This window comes from Erigeron canadensis, chromosome 3 (assembly GCF_010389155.1).
Source record: "Erigeron canadensis isolate Cc75 chromosome 3, C_canadensis_v1, whole genome shotgun sequence".
NCBI lineage: Eukaryota > Viridiplantae > Streptophyta > Magnoliopsida > Asterales > Asteraceae > Erigeron > Erigeron canadensis.
In genome coordinates, this window is record NC_057763.1 from 39,925,251 (window position 1) to 39,942,600 (window position 17,350).

Below are 17,350 nucleotides of genomic sequence, written 5' to 3' on the forward strand. Positions count from 1 at the left end.
TGACAAAGTGAGTTTGCTTAAATTGGACTTCACTTTGTATGTGTTTCTTTTGACACGATCGAGATCGTAAGGTTGAAAAACCTTAACGATGTATTCAAATCTATTTATTGTGTAATTTATCGCAGATAATATACAATATAAATATTGTTATAACAAAAAGTGAATAGTTGTATATAATAAAATAGATATTTATATAGGTTATATAAATAAAAAAAATCGGCAATAAAGACGTCCGCAAATGAATATAAAAACTGATTGAAACTAAAGCAGATATAAATATAAATTAATTATAGCTAACAAAAATCTCCTTAAAAACAACATTTATTTATGGTGTTTGTAAGTATATCATCGTTGTATAAAAAAAAAGAAAAAAAAAAAACAATGATTGTTTTTGACTCTTGAAGGGGCAACATAGAACTTGTTGACAGTCATTACAAAACAAACAGATGACGAAAGTTTTTTTTTTTTAACATAAGGAATATTCTTCTTTTCGATGGGATAATTTTCGTTAATGTGTAGCAATGATAGTAAATTTCTCAGCATTGCTACCAAAAGTTATCCCAATTTTATTAACTCACTCACCAAGTTTTTTTATTTTAAGTCTCGCCATTACATAATCCACCTAGTTAAACTATGTTTGGAAGTAGCATAATCGACACATCTACTTTTAAAAACAAATGTTGGTATGGTATGCCAGACACTTTAATACTACTTTTATAACCAATACACCTTAGCACGAATCTTCCATTAACTAAGTTGGAAAAGACATATGTCTCCTTGTCGAATGGCCCAGGTTAAAACAGAGTCAAAACCAAATCTAATGATTTTGGTTTTCAAAAAATCGAATGGATCGGATTGGGTTTCGGTTTTAGGCCAAAATCGACCAAAACTGACTCATGCTCACTCATAGCTAAAAGGTTCAAGGTGACAACAGCCGACGTCCGTTATAGTCGTGTATAAGAGAGATATATAGGGATGATGCGATATAAAGTGTTTTTTGTGTGTGTTCTTTTTACTGTATATCACTATCATTGTTATGTTAATTTTTTAATTCTAAATAATATAATATAATATTGTTTTAATTAATTTTATTTTACCTTTAATCTTTAATAATTGATATATCGCATTAACTTTGATTAGAGGTTAATTTAAGAGTAAAATTAGAAGTATATAAAATTTTAAGAATGAATTGTATTTTTGGTCCCTATGTTATCACACTTTTTGCAAGTTTGATACAAACATATGCAAAGTCGTGAAAACCCATCCCTGTTATATCACACCTATTGCAATTTTGGTCCAACAGTAACGTTCCACTTATTTTTACCGTTAAAGACATCATGTGTCCCTCGCGTGAGGGAGTAAAAAACTTTTTTACCCCCATATCATCATCATCTATACATCTTCTATAGCAAATTATTACTCCATATTTTTTCATCCATTTTTTTCTTCCAACTCCAAATCCAAATAATCTATATCATGAATCCATCCATACATCGCATCAATATCTATATATCAGATATCACAACTAAATCCTTTGTTATACATATATGCACTTCTTGGACACACACTCTCTTTATCTCTTTTTTTCTCTCTCTCTCTTTCTCTCTCTCTCTCTCTCTCTATATATATATATATATTTGTGGCTGTGTATGTATGTGTGATGGCATGAAACTACAAAAAATCCAATAAAACCCGTTAAACAAAGAAGTTCCGGTTATGGTTATCGACGGTGGTGGTGGTCTGGTCATCGACAGTGGTGGTGGTCTGGTCATCGACGATGGTGGTGTTATACTTACTCTTCCCTGCCATCTATCCATCCTTTCACCCAAGATCTATAATTCTTACATACCATTAATAACCAAATTTAAACACCATATTTAAGCTTGTCAGGATTAGGCTTTTAAACCCCATAATATTTTTTCGCCACAAGTTTTGCTCCATCTGATCGGCGGCCATATATGGTGCAGTGGTTTGCGGCGGCACAATGGTGGTCTCGGGGTTTTGATTTTTGGTTTGATTTGAGTTTAGATTTGGTTTGGAGGTCACTTGAAACTGTCATTGTTGTTGTTGTTATCTATATAGTTATTAAAACAGTAGGAAATCAAACAATTCTATAACCTCTAAAAACTCAAACCTATTTTATAAATTTGCCACATAGGATTACAACCTATGTGTCATTCTCATACATTTTTCTCAATAATTTAACTCATATATTAATATAGAATATAAATAAATTATAAAATAATAGACTAGAAAGAAAATATGATTAGATAAAATAAAAATATAAAATAAAAAGTAAAAAAAAAAAAAGGTTGAAATAAATCGCAGGACGGAAGAAAGTGAATAAATTGTGTACATTATATTTAAATTTTTTTGCAACTATTCTTTTCTTTGTCTCTAACAATAATAATAATAATAATCATATAATTATATTATAGGAATTTAAATCTTTATAATTAGAAACATGATATTATTTACCCAAAAAAACACAACAATGTTTATGCTATATATACCGATCAAGAGTTTTTGAAATTATCTTTTCCTCTCATATTTCTTTTTGGCTGGACACATTATAATTAAATTTGTAAGTTCTTATGAATTGCTTTTTGATAGAACTAAATTATTATTCTTTAACGATTTTATCTATATTTTGGGATTTTACATAAATCTAAAAGTTAGTAGTTTTGGCCTTGTTTATAAGATATTCATTTACGTTATCTAAGATAGTCTTTAGATTTCGTTTATTATTTGTTTAAAGATTAAATTTTTTTATATATTAATACAGACAGACTAATGTGAAGCTTTTTTTGAAGCATTATTTTGAGACATAGATATTTGCAAAACAACTTTAGGATGATGAAGGGTATTCCGACAGAGGTTATATTTGGCCATCTACAAAAGCTTCATCGAGGTGATTATTTAGTGTAATGAGTTGTATGTATCTTTTTAGTATGGGTTAATACGTGGTGAAAATATGGAGCTTCGGCGTGATTCTAATGCATGCGGTTAGGTATATGGTTCAAGATTTCAGTGCATCTTTGTTTTTTAGTTGCTTATTTAAGTTTTGAAGTAATTTATAGTTTTTGGAATTATGTCTTAACTCATGGTTGCATTTGTCATCACCGCACCTTTGTGATTAACTGTTTCATATTTGTGATTTAATTTTTATAGGTTAATAAGCTTTAGTACGGTTCTCGGTTTATTTATCATCATTTGGCATCCATCTATTTCACTTTTTAGTACGGTTCTCGGTTTATTTATCATCATTTTACTTCCTGTGATCCTGACTACAAGGTTAATATAGTTTAGTTAACCATCAAAGTTTAATACCTTCCTCTTTTTAGTCATTTAGATAGTTCTTTTAGCTCACATTTGTAAATCATGATGTTCCATGTTTCTACTAAATCTTTTTGTGACAACAAATTTTATTTGTTCCATAAAACTTGGATTCGGTTAATTACTTGCATATGGGCTCTGTTACACTGCAAAATTGCAAATGGTCAAAAGTAGACATTAGCTAAATGAGTTAAATCAAGTCAACATGATCAAAATTCAACCAAATGTCCTTTGTTTTGTGTGATGATGGAATCGGAGTAAGATCATAAAGAGCCTCTTTCAAATGAAGAGTTATGGTGGAATTGTTCATGAACATTGGTTGACGTGGTAGAACAAGTGTCCTCATACTGAAACATTTTTAATGTATTTTTTCAAAAGTATTTTTGTTTTGTTTTTTTTTCCTTTTTATTTTAAGTGGGGTTTTAGTTCCTCTTTTGGGCCCTTTAACTTTTAACTTTGACCCATGCTAAACATCGGAGTGTTTTCTTTCGATAACACTACCCTATTGACTAAATCTATCGCTACTATATACTACGATGATTTTGAGCTTTGACAAAATTCTATTCTTCAGATTTGTATATTGTTTAGCCAATTCCTTACAATGAGACTTAATGATTTGTTGTATAATTCATCACATGTTACACTATTAAACTAGAAAAATATATAGTTATTAATAATTGTTAGATGTTAAATGATATATGAATTTCCCCTAAATTATAAACTTTTAGCCAACACTTAACTATATTTTCAAACAACCAACACTTAACCATATATATTTTTAAATAGTCGCGCATCGCGCGGGTAAAAGACCTAGTATATATATATATGGGTTTTCTTTTTTATTCAGTGTTATGATTTTAATGGTATAAAGAATGATATAGGGATTAATATAGATATAGATATAGATTTTGTTTATAACAAGTAAGATAAGATTTATGAGTTTTGGTTTATAAGGTTTTGTGATGTAATTTTCCTGTATATTTTTGTTGGTTAGTTGCAAAAAAGAATCTGCCAATGAAGATGTATAGATGATGATGATTTGGGGGTAAAAGAGTCTTTTACTCTCTCACATGAGGGGCACATGATGTCTTTAACGGTATAAATAGACGGAACGTTACTGTTGGACCAAAATTGCAACAGGTGTGATATGACAGGGATGCGTTTCGCGACTTTGCACATGTTTGTATCAAACTTGCAAAAGGTGTGATAACACAGGGACCAAAAATGCAATTCGTTCAAATTTTAAATTCTAAATCATCTATATACACAAATAACATGAATAAAGTGACAAGTGACGCAAAGTTTAACCGTATTTGACAGGCATCTCTTATTTCACATATCTTTCGAAAAGGATATGATATGAGTTTGTTATTTGCACGCATGATGTTTCTCAACATAGAATTATCCACATAGGTAAACAAAGGAGTTAACCAGACCACAACCCTTTAAAAAAATATTTGTGTTACCTTTTTATGTGCTGATGATTCACGAATCATAAATGAATCCATTACATATCATCCAACCAAAAGATGGTCGGTCGATATTCACGAGACAGCAAAACAAAGCGCAATTCCATCGAAATATGAAATACTAGTAGTCTGGTAAACAAATAAAATTTGATGGGTTTTTCTCTCCTCTCTCACCGCCCTCTGTTCTCTCACGTTCAACGGCTCTTTCTCTTAGATCTTGGATCGGAGATTGCGCCTATGATTTCGAGATTCAGATCGTGTATTTGAGATTTAGAGTTTGAGATCGAGATTATTCTCATCCGGTTAAAGCTATCACTCTCTCTACTTTATGTAGGGGTAAAGTACCGTTGTAGAAGTGGCATATATAATACATACATAATACTCGTAATTGGGTAGATATAAATATAAATAACCAAGATTATATGATCCAACAAAATATGTGTATATATGATTCAGATATTATAACAAGTTATCATACATACATATCAGGCCTAGAGCAACTGTTATAATTCGATATCCATCCATATAACAAACACAAATAATCCGCTAAACAATATTACTTTTTCGATAATAATTATATCATATGACATATATCTACCGATTAATTGTCATATGTACGGCACTCATCAGTCTCAGGGTTGTCCTTACAATAAGTCTCCAAGGGGTCAGAGTCTTTGGCCTTGTCACGAGCATGGCTAGCCGCCGCACTCAATTCTTCAACTTCATCCCAAGCAGCCACACACTCACCACTAGCCGGGTCCTCGGCACACGACTCCTTAGCATTCTGAATGCTGCCGGCTATCTGTTCAGATAGACTATCGGGTGCAGCCCTGATGGGCCTCATGTACATCCTTCCGGATGTCATGGGCATTTTGACCCATGATGGTTTTAGCCCAGTTGAGGTTTTGGGCAAGTCTGATGATAAGACTCCAGTAATTGAGAGGCTAATACCGGATATTGTTGCCATTTTTTTGAGTGTATTGATATGGAATAGGGTGTGGTGAATGGTGGTTTGATTGGATTATGGAAAGATATATAATTGGAATATGTTGTGATTTTGGAACACTTATTTCTTATCATTTCATAACCAATCATGGGGTTCCACGTATGTTTTAAAGTTGGAGATATTTTTCCTTCTAAGCTAGTATCTTTACATGTGAATGTGAATAATGGAGGTTACAAACTTTTCTTTGTGTTTTACGAATACCACTAATTATGGCATTTTATGAAACAAGAACAAGAAATTAAAATGAATCCCAAAAGGTAGTCTTACTGCTTGTTGGATTGTATATAGAACCAGAAACTATATAATCTTAACCTCTCCATACACCGTTGAGGTATTGGGGCTTAAAACTCACGGAAGGAGGCACTGAGCAGTCAGTTACTTTTTCTAAACTATAGAATCTATTACAACATATTCACCAATTCGGAAAGAATTATAAAGGAAATCAAGGATTCAAGGCACATGAGTTTTTTATGGTTAACTATAAGATCAAAATAGAAGACATGGATTTGGAATTCATGGTGCTCTTTTGAACTAACCTAATGTAAACTTTGTATTTTTCATACGTTTTATTTGGAAATGATGAGTATATATAACTCAAATAAACACGGTTTAACATAATTTTTTGAGATAGTTTTTTTTTGTTTTATAATTTATTTTTATTTTTATTACATCCAAGATGTCTTCATATTAGATAAAACATCGAAATATATAGCCCACAGATCATTTTTGTGATGGGAAACATGATTCCTCCAAGAATTTGTTCTGTAATACAATTATACATACATTATATTGATGTATTACTTTTACATGTTATATAAGACTAATTTTAATTGTGTATACATCTCAATATCTCATAGTATATAATAACAAGAACACCTAAATTTTTTTATTACAAATAAATTTGACATTACTCTGAATTTTCAAATATAAATAAATATAGCTATATTTATTAGCTTGTCTTGAAATATAAGTAATTACGAGATAAAGTACTCACGCGTTGCGACAGTGAGATGGTGAGAGTGATAGGTCATATGAGGTGATAAGTCATAGAATGTGATAGTCAAATGCGGGTTCCGCCCTCGGATTTAAAAATTCATTGAAAGTATATCGAATGACATCTCTAATGAAATAACATGAAATTTTCAGAACACCAATATAATTTTTATAATTTATTGATATACGGTTATTGAGATATTTTTTTTAATGAATTAGAGGGATAAAATGGATTATGAAGGAGAGAGAGAAAAATGAGTGGTTAAGATTTAAAGATATTATAAGTATATTAGGTATAGATGTTTGAATTAGTGAATAAAGAAGATGAGTAATTTAGGTAGTTCAAAGTTGTAATTTGAGATTTAAAAAAAAAGCTCCTCTATTATATAGGAGTAAAGATAAAGATAAATAGGATGAATGATATATGATATATAATTTGAAAAAATTGTATAGTACTTAAATATTTTTAAAAACACTTTGCATACTTGACTTGGCAATATATGTGTATCTCCAAGGTGTAAACAAAATTTGAAGTATGAACTATGAAAATCTATGGCCAAAACATAATGTATCGATTCATAGTTTTGAGTAAGCTTTAATTGCTCAATAATAATTGATTATGGTTGATCTTGAGTTTTTAACACTCAAGACAAGACTAACAATGAGCCGAGTTTAAATATGTTATAGTTCAAATTCAACTTGTTTACATTGTTAGTCTAAAACGGTGACTAGTGATGAAACTCAGGCGTTGCTCGTTTATAACTCGAAAAGCTCAACTCTAATTAGACTAGAACATTGCTAACTTTGTCAAACAAAGATTATGAAATAAACTTTTAGCTCATGTTTGTTAAGCAAATCACTATTCACTGTTGTTTGTTAAGTCATAATAACGGCTGACGCTTATCATATAAGTACTAACTATTTTTTTTCAACAATGAAATATCTGAATTATTATCATACGAGAGCAAGTACCCGCGCGTTGCGCCGGTGAGATGGTGGGGTGATGCCTAGGTCATAGAGTATGATAGGTTATAGGAGTTGTTATGTTATAGAGTATGATAGTCAAATGTCTTAGCCGTACGGACCCCGCCCTCGGATTTAAAAATTTGTCGAAAGTATATCGAATGACATCTCTAATGAAAGAGCATGAAATTTTAAGAACACTCATACAATTTTTATAATTTATCGATGTACGGTTTTTGAGATAAAAGATTTTGAATGAATTGGAGGAATAAATGATTTATGGAGGAGAGAGAAAAAAGATGATTGGTTGAGATTTGAGGAGAGAGAAATGATATTAAAGTTATTTTAGGTAAATATATAATAGATAGGAGGAGCATTTTGAAAAAGTATTTAAATTCAATATTGAAAATTTCAAGTTTAATGTTGAAAATTTCGGAGAAATCTGCTAGTATAGATAGTATAGATATAGATAGTATAGATATACTTTTATCCGACACAAGACGAATAGCATAAAGAACAAAAAACTTATACGAAATTAAATCAATAAATTATCAGAAAACCTCTAATAAATATTCACAGATTCTGTTACATATCACGGTGTCTCATAAATATCTAAATAAGTTTGGGGCCAAATATCGGTGTAGTAAGTCGTTGGGGTCCATGGATGAGTATATCATCATATGAGCACTCTATATTCCATTTTTTTTTGGTGAACTATTCCCGCATTGCATTGCATTGCATCGCATCATACTGATTGGATAGATTAAAAAAAAAACACCTCCAATAACAAGAAACCAAGATTCGTTCGTCATGCGCTTACACAAAGTCTATCACCGTTTCTCTCTCCTTTCTCTCACTACGAGTCCTAGTAATTCACATTTTCTTCTTCATCATCCTCCTCCATCTTATTTTCATTATTCTCCCCCTTTTCTCCACTCAAAACGGTGTCGTATTTCATCATCATCAGATAAAAAACCACCTTATATCAAATCCATGTCTGCTTCTCGATTACACAATCTGGTTCCGATCAACGCAATCGCTTCCGAAGATGCCGTTGCTGCTGCTTCGATTAACGGCTCTTCACTATCACCTGAATACAGTGATGATGGTAGCTACCTCAATTTTATAGTTTATTTTGTTTTAGCTTTATCTTAATTGTTGACTTACTTAGATGATTTGAATTGAATAAAAAAGAGTAGTTGTTACTGCAAAAAAATTGTGAAATTAATGTACTTGTTAATTCACATGTGATTATATGCGTTTAGTGAATGAGTTGAGTAACAACACCACATAGTTACCTCTAAATTTCACATATTTCGGATTTATTTAATTTTCGTGTTTTAGGTTTTTTTAGTCTCATTTGAAATTTATCATATTTATATATGTAGATGCACTATGTGAATAATTGTGTGAGTTCTTTCACAAATGATCAAGTATATACAAACGTGAAAAGTACCGGAGGTTCAATTGACGAAATCAATTAAAAGCTGTTAACTATAGAGTTACCTTTGATTTCACATGTAATTTATCGAATATCATGTGTTTTAATACGTGTTCAACTTTTTGTTTTTTTCCAATTTGAAATTCGATCACTTGCTTTTTCATATGTGAATTAACATGTAGTTTTGTAGTTCCTGAATTCTCATTTGAACCTCTTGCTTTGTGTGTGTGTGGTGTGGTGGGTCGTTGGTTAATACGGAATGTAATGTAAGTCTGCTCAAATTTCCTTGATTTTGCAAGCTGAATGAGTTGGTGTAAAGGAAAATAAGTCAAATGTCTTCCTATGATACTTTTTCTAACTTACAGTGAGATGTCGACTAAAAGCTAAATTTTTTTTAGATTTCTTGATATATTTAAAGGTCAAGAACAGCTTGTTAGACTTACTGCCAGTTTGTTATCAAGCTTTTACACCCTGTGTTGGCAGTTGGTTGTAGTATACAGACCAAATTAGATGCCGGTGTTACATGATTGCTGTGTTCATTAATGATTCCTTTTTAACACATGTTGGTTAAGCACTCAAGAGTTATCTTCACAATGAAATATGTTCAGTTTGTAATGAAATAACCGTTTGTTGTTTCCTGACATTTTGAATGTGGTGCAATCAGAATTGAACACTGGATACCGTCTTCCGCCATCCGAGATTAGAGATATTGTTGATGCACCACCAACTCCAGCTTTATCATTTTCTCCACAGAAGGATAAAATATTGTTCCTAAAGCGAAGATCTTTACCTCCCTTGTCAGAATTGGCAAAACCAGAGGACAAGCTTGCTGGCATCCGAATTGATGGGAAATCAAATGCTCGCAGTAGGATGTGAGTGATGAAAAAGTTCATATTGGTTTCTGTAATACATGTTTTTTTTTTTTTCTTAGAAATTGATATACAGTCAAATAATTAGAATTGTTTTCTTTGGTGTCGTTATTCGTTTATAGGTCATTCTATATAGGTATCGGGATCCATGATTTAAAGGATGATGGTACATTGGGCCCTGAAAATTTGATACATGGCTTTCCAGAGGGATCTAAACTGAATTTTGTTACATGGTAACCTCCATCACCTGTTATCCTTTTCTTTATTTAGTATACTATGCTACATCAGCGTGCTGTTTCTAATTTTGTTATTAATTCATTTCTGTGTTTTTGAAAAGGTCAACTGATGCCAAACATTTAGCTTTCAGCATTCGAGAAGACCAGGTAATATAATTACTATCATATCAACTTACTTTGTTGCGAGTTGAAGTTCTATTTGATAATCCTAAGTCCTAACCATTTGAAGAATTGAGTTGAACAGGAGGATGATGGTGATGGTAAGCTTAGAGTATGGGTTGCAGATGTGGAAACAGGAAAAGCTAGGCCCTTATTCCAGTCACAAGATGTGTTTCTCAATGCAGTTTACGAAAAGTATGAGGCATTTTGTGTAAAGGTGGTAATGGGGGCGAGTTTGGCTGGTTTGGGTGTACCGGGTCAAAACGGCTAGTCTTAAGTGTAGGTCAAAACAAATGGGGTTGGGTTGAACTGCAAACTTTATCTTCATACAATTTCTTTTCATAAGCTCATAAACTGTCATTGTGCTTATAAATTGTTCAACTTTTTTTTATAAAGCAATTTATGAAAAATCATGAACTTGAATTAACTTCAAATGACACTCACCTATATGATCTGTTCAATTTGACCATCAGAGATAGAATGTAACCCAAAACAGTCCATTTGAAGGTAAAAATGGGTTGATATTGCCACCTCTACTTTTTGGTGTGACATTTAATAATTTAAAATCGATTCCGTCTTGCTTACTAATAATACATTGTTTCTGTTGACTTTCAGTTATGTGTGGGTAAATAGTTCGACTCTTTTAGTTTGTATAATCCCAGCCTCTCGAGGAAGCCCACCAAAGAAACCACTAGTCCCTTCCGGTCCTAAAATCCAATCGAATGAACAGAAAAGCATTGTTCAATCTCGTACCTACCAAGATTTACTCAAAGATGAATACGATGAAGATCTATTTGAATATTACGCCACCTCACAACTTGTTTTGGTTTCCCTAGATGGGACCATGAAGTTATTCGGTGAGCCAGCCATTTATACATCACTAGATCCTTCTCCTAACGATAAATACGTTTTAGTTAGTTCAATTCATAGACCATTCTCGTTTACCGTGCCATCTGGAAGATTCCCCAAAAAGGTTGATTTGTGGTCAGCGGATGGAAAGTTTATAAGGACACTATGTGATTTGCCTGTAGCCGAGGACATTCCAATTGCCTTTAATAGTGTTCGAAAAGGCATGCGCTCCTTAAACTGGAGAGCAGATAAGCCTTCAGAACTCTACTGGTATGTATACTTCAAGACTTATGTCTAAGTTAATAATGATTTGTGGTTTTGAGAAATATATGATATATGCTTTTATAGATGGTTGTGTAAGAAGTTTATCAAGATGTTGACATTGATAAGGCAAACTTACTACTAGAAGGATGTTTTATCTCACCATCTGTGTAACATTTAGCACTAGTGTTTGCACAAGAATCATGTGACCTAATATATGAATTTATGTTCTAGTGTATGTATTACGTTTGTTATTCTTTCTTGCTTAACTGTTTCAACGAAACGCAATTCTTACAAGTAATAATTGATTAAAGGGTGGAGACACAAGATGGAGGTGATGCCAAAGTAGAAGTTTCTCCTCGTGACATAGTCTATACACAAGCTGCTGATGCCCCTGAAGGTGAAGAGCCGGAAATCTTCTTTAAGCTTGATCTTCGTTATGGGTAAGTATATAATCACACACAGGCTCAGAAGTAATGCTAGAAAATAAGTTATTGGGGATTTGGCAGCCCTTCTGAAAATAAATATCTGATTGTTTTATATCCAAGTCACAGATAATCAGATTCTAGTGTTTGGCTATAGTGAAATTGATTTTGATTATCTGATTAATTTGGGGGAAATTTGCTCTTTTTTGGATAATCAGTTTTGATTAGTGCAACAAAACTATTTATAACTATCTGATATTCAGGGGTCGTTTTGCATATTAAAATTTCGGAATATTCCAAACACTCAAACAACAGATTATCCGATTAACACAACTTCAATTAGCTGAAGCACATCTGAACACCACCTTCTGTCTCCAACATTGTTACATGGCTATATGATTCTAAGTGTTCCGTATCAAACAATTACTTGCACTAATGTAGGAATCTTGCTTTTAACTGTTTGCAGAGGAATTAGCTGGGGTGATGACTCACTTGCACTAATATATGAATCTTGGTACAAAACACGACGTGTAAGAACCTGGTTGGTCTCCCCGGGGTCCAAAGGTACTTCACGCTTATTATTTGATCGATCGTCTGAAGATGTATACTCGGACCCTGGTTCTCCTATGTCACGGAGGACTCCTTCTGGGACCTATGTTATTGCCAAGTTTAAGAAGGAAGATAGTCAAGGCACATACCTTTTACTAAATGGAAGTGGTGCTACACCAGAGGGAAACATACCATTCCTCGATCTGTTTGACATGTAAGTGTTTGATTATATTGACAGCAACTGTAAAAATGCAATGTACTACTCACGTTTTACTTAGACCTGCAATTTAATTTTAACCATTTATTGCAACATACTTTTCTTTTCTTACCAAAGTACGCAGTTTGTTTCATTAAATTGCTAGTATGTCATGTTAAATGGTTAAGGATGTATGTTGCATGTATCTGTAAAAAGTGAAGTGCACATTGCATTTTGTTGCAGTATTGCCTTATATATTTTTTTGAAGTAAAAGCATCTGACACAATTTATTTCAGAGACACGGGCGATAAGGAAAGAATATGGCAGAGCGACAAAGAGAAATATTTTGAGAGTGTTGTGGCTTTAATGTCTGACCAAACTCCAGGAGACTTGTATGTGAATGAGTTAAAGGTATTGACTTCCAAAGAGTCAAAGACTGAAAACACCCAATTTTTCATACAAAGATGGCCAGAAAGGAAAGCATGTCAAATCACAAACTTCCCGCATCCATACCCTCAATTAGCTTCTCTACAAAAGGAAATGGTGCGTTACAAGAGACGAGATGGAGTTCAACTCACTGCAACCTTATATCTTCCACCTGGCTATGATCCCTCACGGGATGGCCCGTTACCTTGTTTGGTTTGGTCTTATCCTGGAGAATTTAAGGATAAGGAAGCAGCTGGACAAGTTCGTGGTTCTCCTAATACGTTTGCAGGCATAGGTGCAACATCACCACTGCTTTGGTTGGCGAGGAGGTATGCCTGTTTTTTTTTTTATTTTTATTTTTTATTAAAATGGTTTCTTTATATTCAATATCTGGTTTTCTGTTGGGGTATGTTCAATTAATGATTCCCGTATGTTTTTGTAGATTTGCAATATTATCTGGGCCAACAATTCCAATCATTGGTGAGGGCAAGGAAGAAGCAAATGACAGGTATCCTTCTGAAGATTAAGATACAATACTTCAGTAGCTATGTGATTGTTTCTCACATTTCCTTGACTATTATGTGTAAATTTGTTGGTCACTAGTTATGTTGAACAACTCGTTGGGAGTGCAGAAGCTGCAGTGGAGGAAGTTATCCGTCGCGGGGTAAGTTCTCTTCTTTTCACCCCATTGGAGATTTAGGATTAGAGGCGCAATTAAAAAGGGAGCGTGTTAAATGGGTCAAAAGCTTCCAAAAGCTGTATTGTAGTGCACACAACCTTTTAAATTGCCATGTTAAACAAATTTAAATTACTATCACTGGAACAATTTTAATTTTTTTTTTTTTGTGTTAATTATATAAAAGAACAAATAAACTATAGAAGTCTTTAAAATGGACGAAAAGTGGGTGTGGACCAAATCTGAACGGCCTATTTCAGACTGCACTGTAAAATTTATTATGCAATTTGCCAACCCTTTGATCTGGCCACCTGCTCCTGGGGATCATCTGATGTGTCTGAATTAATTGATGCAATTTGCTGTTTATACTGAAGGTGGCTCATCCAGACAAAATAGCTATTGGAGGACATTCTTATGGAGCTTTTATGACTGCAAATCTTTTGGCACATGCTCCTCATCTTTTCTCTTGTGGAATTGCTCGCTCAGGAGCTTATAATCGAACACTCACACCTTTTGGGTTTCAGGTATGATTTTGATTTTCTGAAAGAAAACCAGTCAATCAATGCACTTATCTGGAAAATTTGGAGTGATGTATCTATGGGTTTGCTATTGTTAAACCAGAATGAGGACAGAACACTCTGGGAAGCTACTGATACTTATATCAAAATGAGTCCTTTCATGGCTGCAAATAAGATTAAGAAGCCCATCTTGCTTATCCATGGAGAAGAAGACAATAATTCAGGAACGTTGACGATGCAGGTGAGATCTAGCACCTTATCCCTTTAAGTTTGTCTGCATTTCGAAAATACATATATCTATCTTTTTGTTACGAATCGGACTCTGAGCTATGCTCTCTTGTTTTCGTGTAACTCGTGTATTTGTGGATGCAGTCGGATCGTTTCTTTAATGCTTTAAAAGGCCATGGGGCCCTCACTCGGTTAGTTGTGCTACCGTTTGAAAGCCATGGTTATTCGTCACGGGAGAGCATAATGCATGTCCTTTGGGAGACAGATAGGTGGCTGCAGAAATTTTGTGTGTCAAACTCTTCTGAGGCCAACACAGAAGATGTTGTGTCTAAAGCTGATGAAAGTAGAGTAACCGAAGTGTCTGAGAACAAAGCTGTTGCTTCTGGTGGTGGTGCAGTTGCTGAGCAAGAAGACTTTGGAGTTGATGGTCTTCATTTTAGTACAAGATCATCCCTTTGGTAATATATACATTTATCATTTATGCTCAAGATAAAATATGTGGGGCTTGAAGAATTTGATCCGACTGTATGTACTAGAGTTAGTAATTTCAATCCATCGATCTAAAACTGAGTCAATTTTGGGATATATATTATATACATATCAAATGGTTACAGCTTTAAAACTTGGTTATTAATGCATACAAGTATACGACATACCTCTGAAATGATTTGTGAAAAAAATTAGATTATTATAGTAATGGCCTACCTTTCGTAATCATATTAGTTATTTGTATAAATGAAAAAGATGGACTATTAGATGTTGGAATGTCAAGTATTGTCAACCCAACCTGACCCGTATTAGAAGTTAAATGTTGCCTGACCCACCCATCTTGTCACCACTAGTAGGTACATAGGCATTTAGGGGAGCGAAGGCAGTACAAGCACAATTTTTTAACTGCATTCATTTTTTTTAGAACGGCAACTGCATTCATTGTTTATTCTGAAAAGGCTTTGCTATATGCAAGAGTTTGCTTTATGCAGAGTTTTTGACCCGACTGTTTACATTACACTTGTGTATTGTTGTATGCCAATAATTTGGGCAGGATATTATATTTATTTATATGGGTGGTTAAATATTAATGTATTTCAGATTTCTCTAATTTGGACTCTGGAGTAACCATTGATGAAGGTTGGAGGGGACCACTGGGTCCATTGTTGTTGAAAAAAACTTCTTTGCAGAAGACGAGATGTGCCACGATTCCTGGAATACATGACTGGCTGATGTTGTACAATGTAAAGATGAAGAGAAGGTTACCTCACCATTTTTATAGTCTTGAAACAAAAACAAACTTGTATGATTAGATATTATGAGTTGTGTATAATAAGCATACAACAAAGAAATTGTCAATATGTAAGATTTTTTCTGGAAATGGAAATTAATTATTAAGCTAATTTGCTTCTCTCTGGATACTATTGTTCGTTATTAAAAAATTTAGTTGATTTTAAAATCATTAAAGCTAACTTGCGTCTTATGATTTTACTTCGCTCAGTCTTGTCTACTTATAGAAGCTTACCAAACAATTGTTATTGTATCGTGTATTAGTCCTACATGTAGCTATGAAAACATCGTCATTTGATTATGTGTTGCCAAAGTAAGTGTGGTGGGTTTTGTGTAGATATAAATCGGATGAAAGGCTTGTTTTGTTGACCAACCATTGTATGAATGGTGTTGCTATGACTTTTTGAATCACCTAAAGTTGATCAACTCCGTATCTCTGGTGATGTTTAAAGACAAGGTCAAGATTTGAGTTTGATCTGTTAGGTAAATCATTGACAAGGTTGCTCTACGTAAATCCATCGGTGATGATGCTAGTCATGCTACATAAATCCATTGGTAGTTTGATCTATTTGGGTTGAATATCTTGATGAATATGGTATTTTGATGATTGATTATTAATTTTAGCATATTACTAGTTGTTGACCCTGCGCGTTGCGGCGGGGTACGTTCTTGGCGAGCGTCTGAGTGAGTTAAGTGAGAAAGTAAGGGCCCTAAGGGAGCGGAAGATATAACAAAGTTTTGGCAAATTTATGTCAAATATTCGAACCCAAACTTTAAAAATTATAACTAAACATCTAGCAATAACATTAAAAATGTTGTAAAGGAATAATAAGTCGTATAAAAACACAAATAATAACTATATTAATGCTTTAAATGTTTCATGAATGTAAGACGTAAGCATGATGAAAATTGTTATATCTTAAAGACGTTATATATATGTATAAAAACGAAAGAAAATAATCAAAAACTAAATCTTTACAAGTAAAACCATAACTGTGTACAAATTGTATGATGAAAACCTGAGAACCAAAAAGTTTAGTGTCAATAAAAATGAAAACGAAAATTTTGATGTGGGATACAAGTTAAAAGATGAAAACTTTCATTAAAAAAACAACTAAACAAGTAGCAATACAATAAAAATAATGTAAAGAATATTAAGATGTATAAAACGCTATATTAATGTTTTAAATGTAACATGAACGTAAGACGTAACGATAATAAAAATTATTGTATAATGAAAACGCTATATGTATAAAAAGACAAATGAAAATAATGAAAGACCAAATGTTTAAAAGTAAAACCGTAACTGTATGAAAGTTTGATAAAAACACGAGAATATAAAAGTTTAATGTCACGAAAATGAAAACGAAAACTTTGATGTGGGGTAAAAGTTATAAAATAGAAATTTTAGGGGGTTAAAATGAAATTTGGTTTAAATTTAAGAGGTTAAAACGAAATTTGGTTAAAATTAG

General features: G+C 33.0%; 2 protein-coding genes across 2 annotated transcripts; one reads left to right on the top strand and one right to left on the bottom strand.

Annotated features, from left to right (window-relative positions):
- Positions 1–5,228: 5,228 nt before the first annotated feature.
- On the bottom strand, positions 5,229–5,825 carry LOC122593877 (calvin cycle protein CP12-2, chloroplastic-like). The gene has a single exon (XM_043766330.1). The coding sequence runs from the start codon at positions 5,770–5,772 to the stop codon at positions 5,407–5,409; it is 366 nt and encodes a 121-aa protein (XP_043622265.1). The 5' UTR covers positions 5,773–5,825; the 3' UTR covers positions 5,229–5,406.
- Positions 5,826–8,502: 2,677 nt separating this feature from the next.
- Positions 8,503–15,991, top strand: LOC122590962 (probable glutamyl endopeptidase, chloroplastic). The gene is made up of 15 exons (XM_043763138.1): positions 8,503–8,875; positions 9,873–10,080; positions 10,200–10,310; positions 10,415–10,460; positions 10,558–10,667; positions 11,088–11,591; positions 11,897–12,025; positions 12,474–12,770; positions 13,049–13,507; positions 13,621–13,686; positions 13,782–13,842; positions 14,229–14,378; positions 14,476–14,613; positions 14,745–15,058; positions 15,690–15,991. Coding segments are annotated over exons 1-15 (2,892 nt in total). The 5' UTR covers positions 8,503–8,577; the 3' UTR covers positions 15,691–15,991.
- Positions 15,992–17,350: the final 1,359 nt, after the last annotated feature.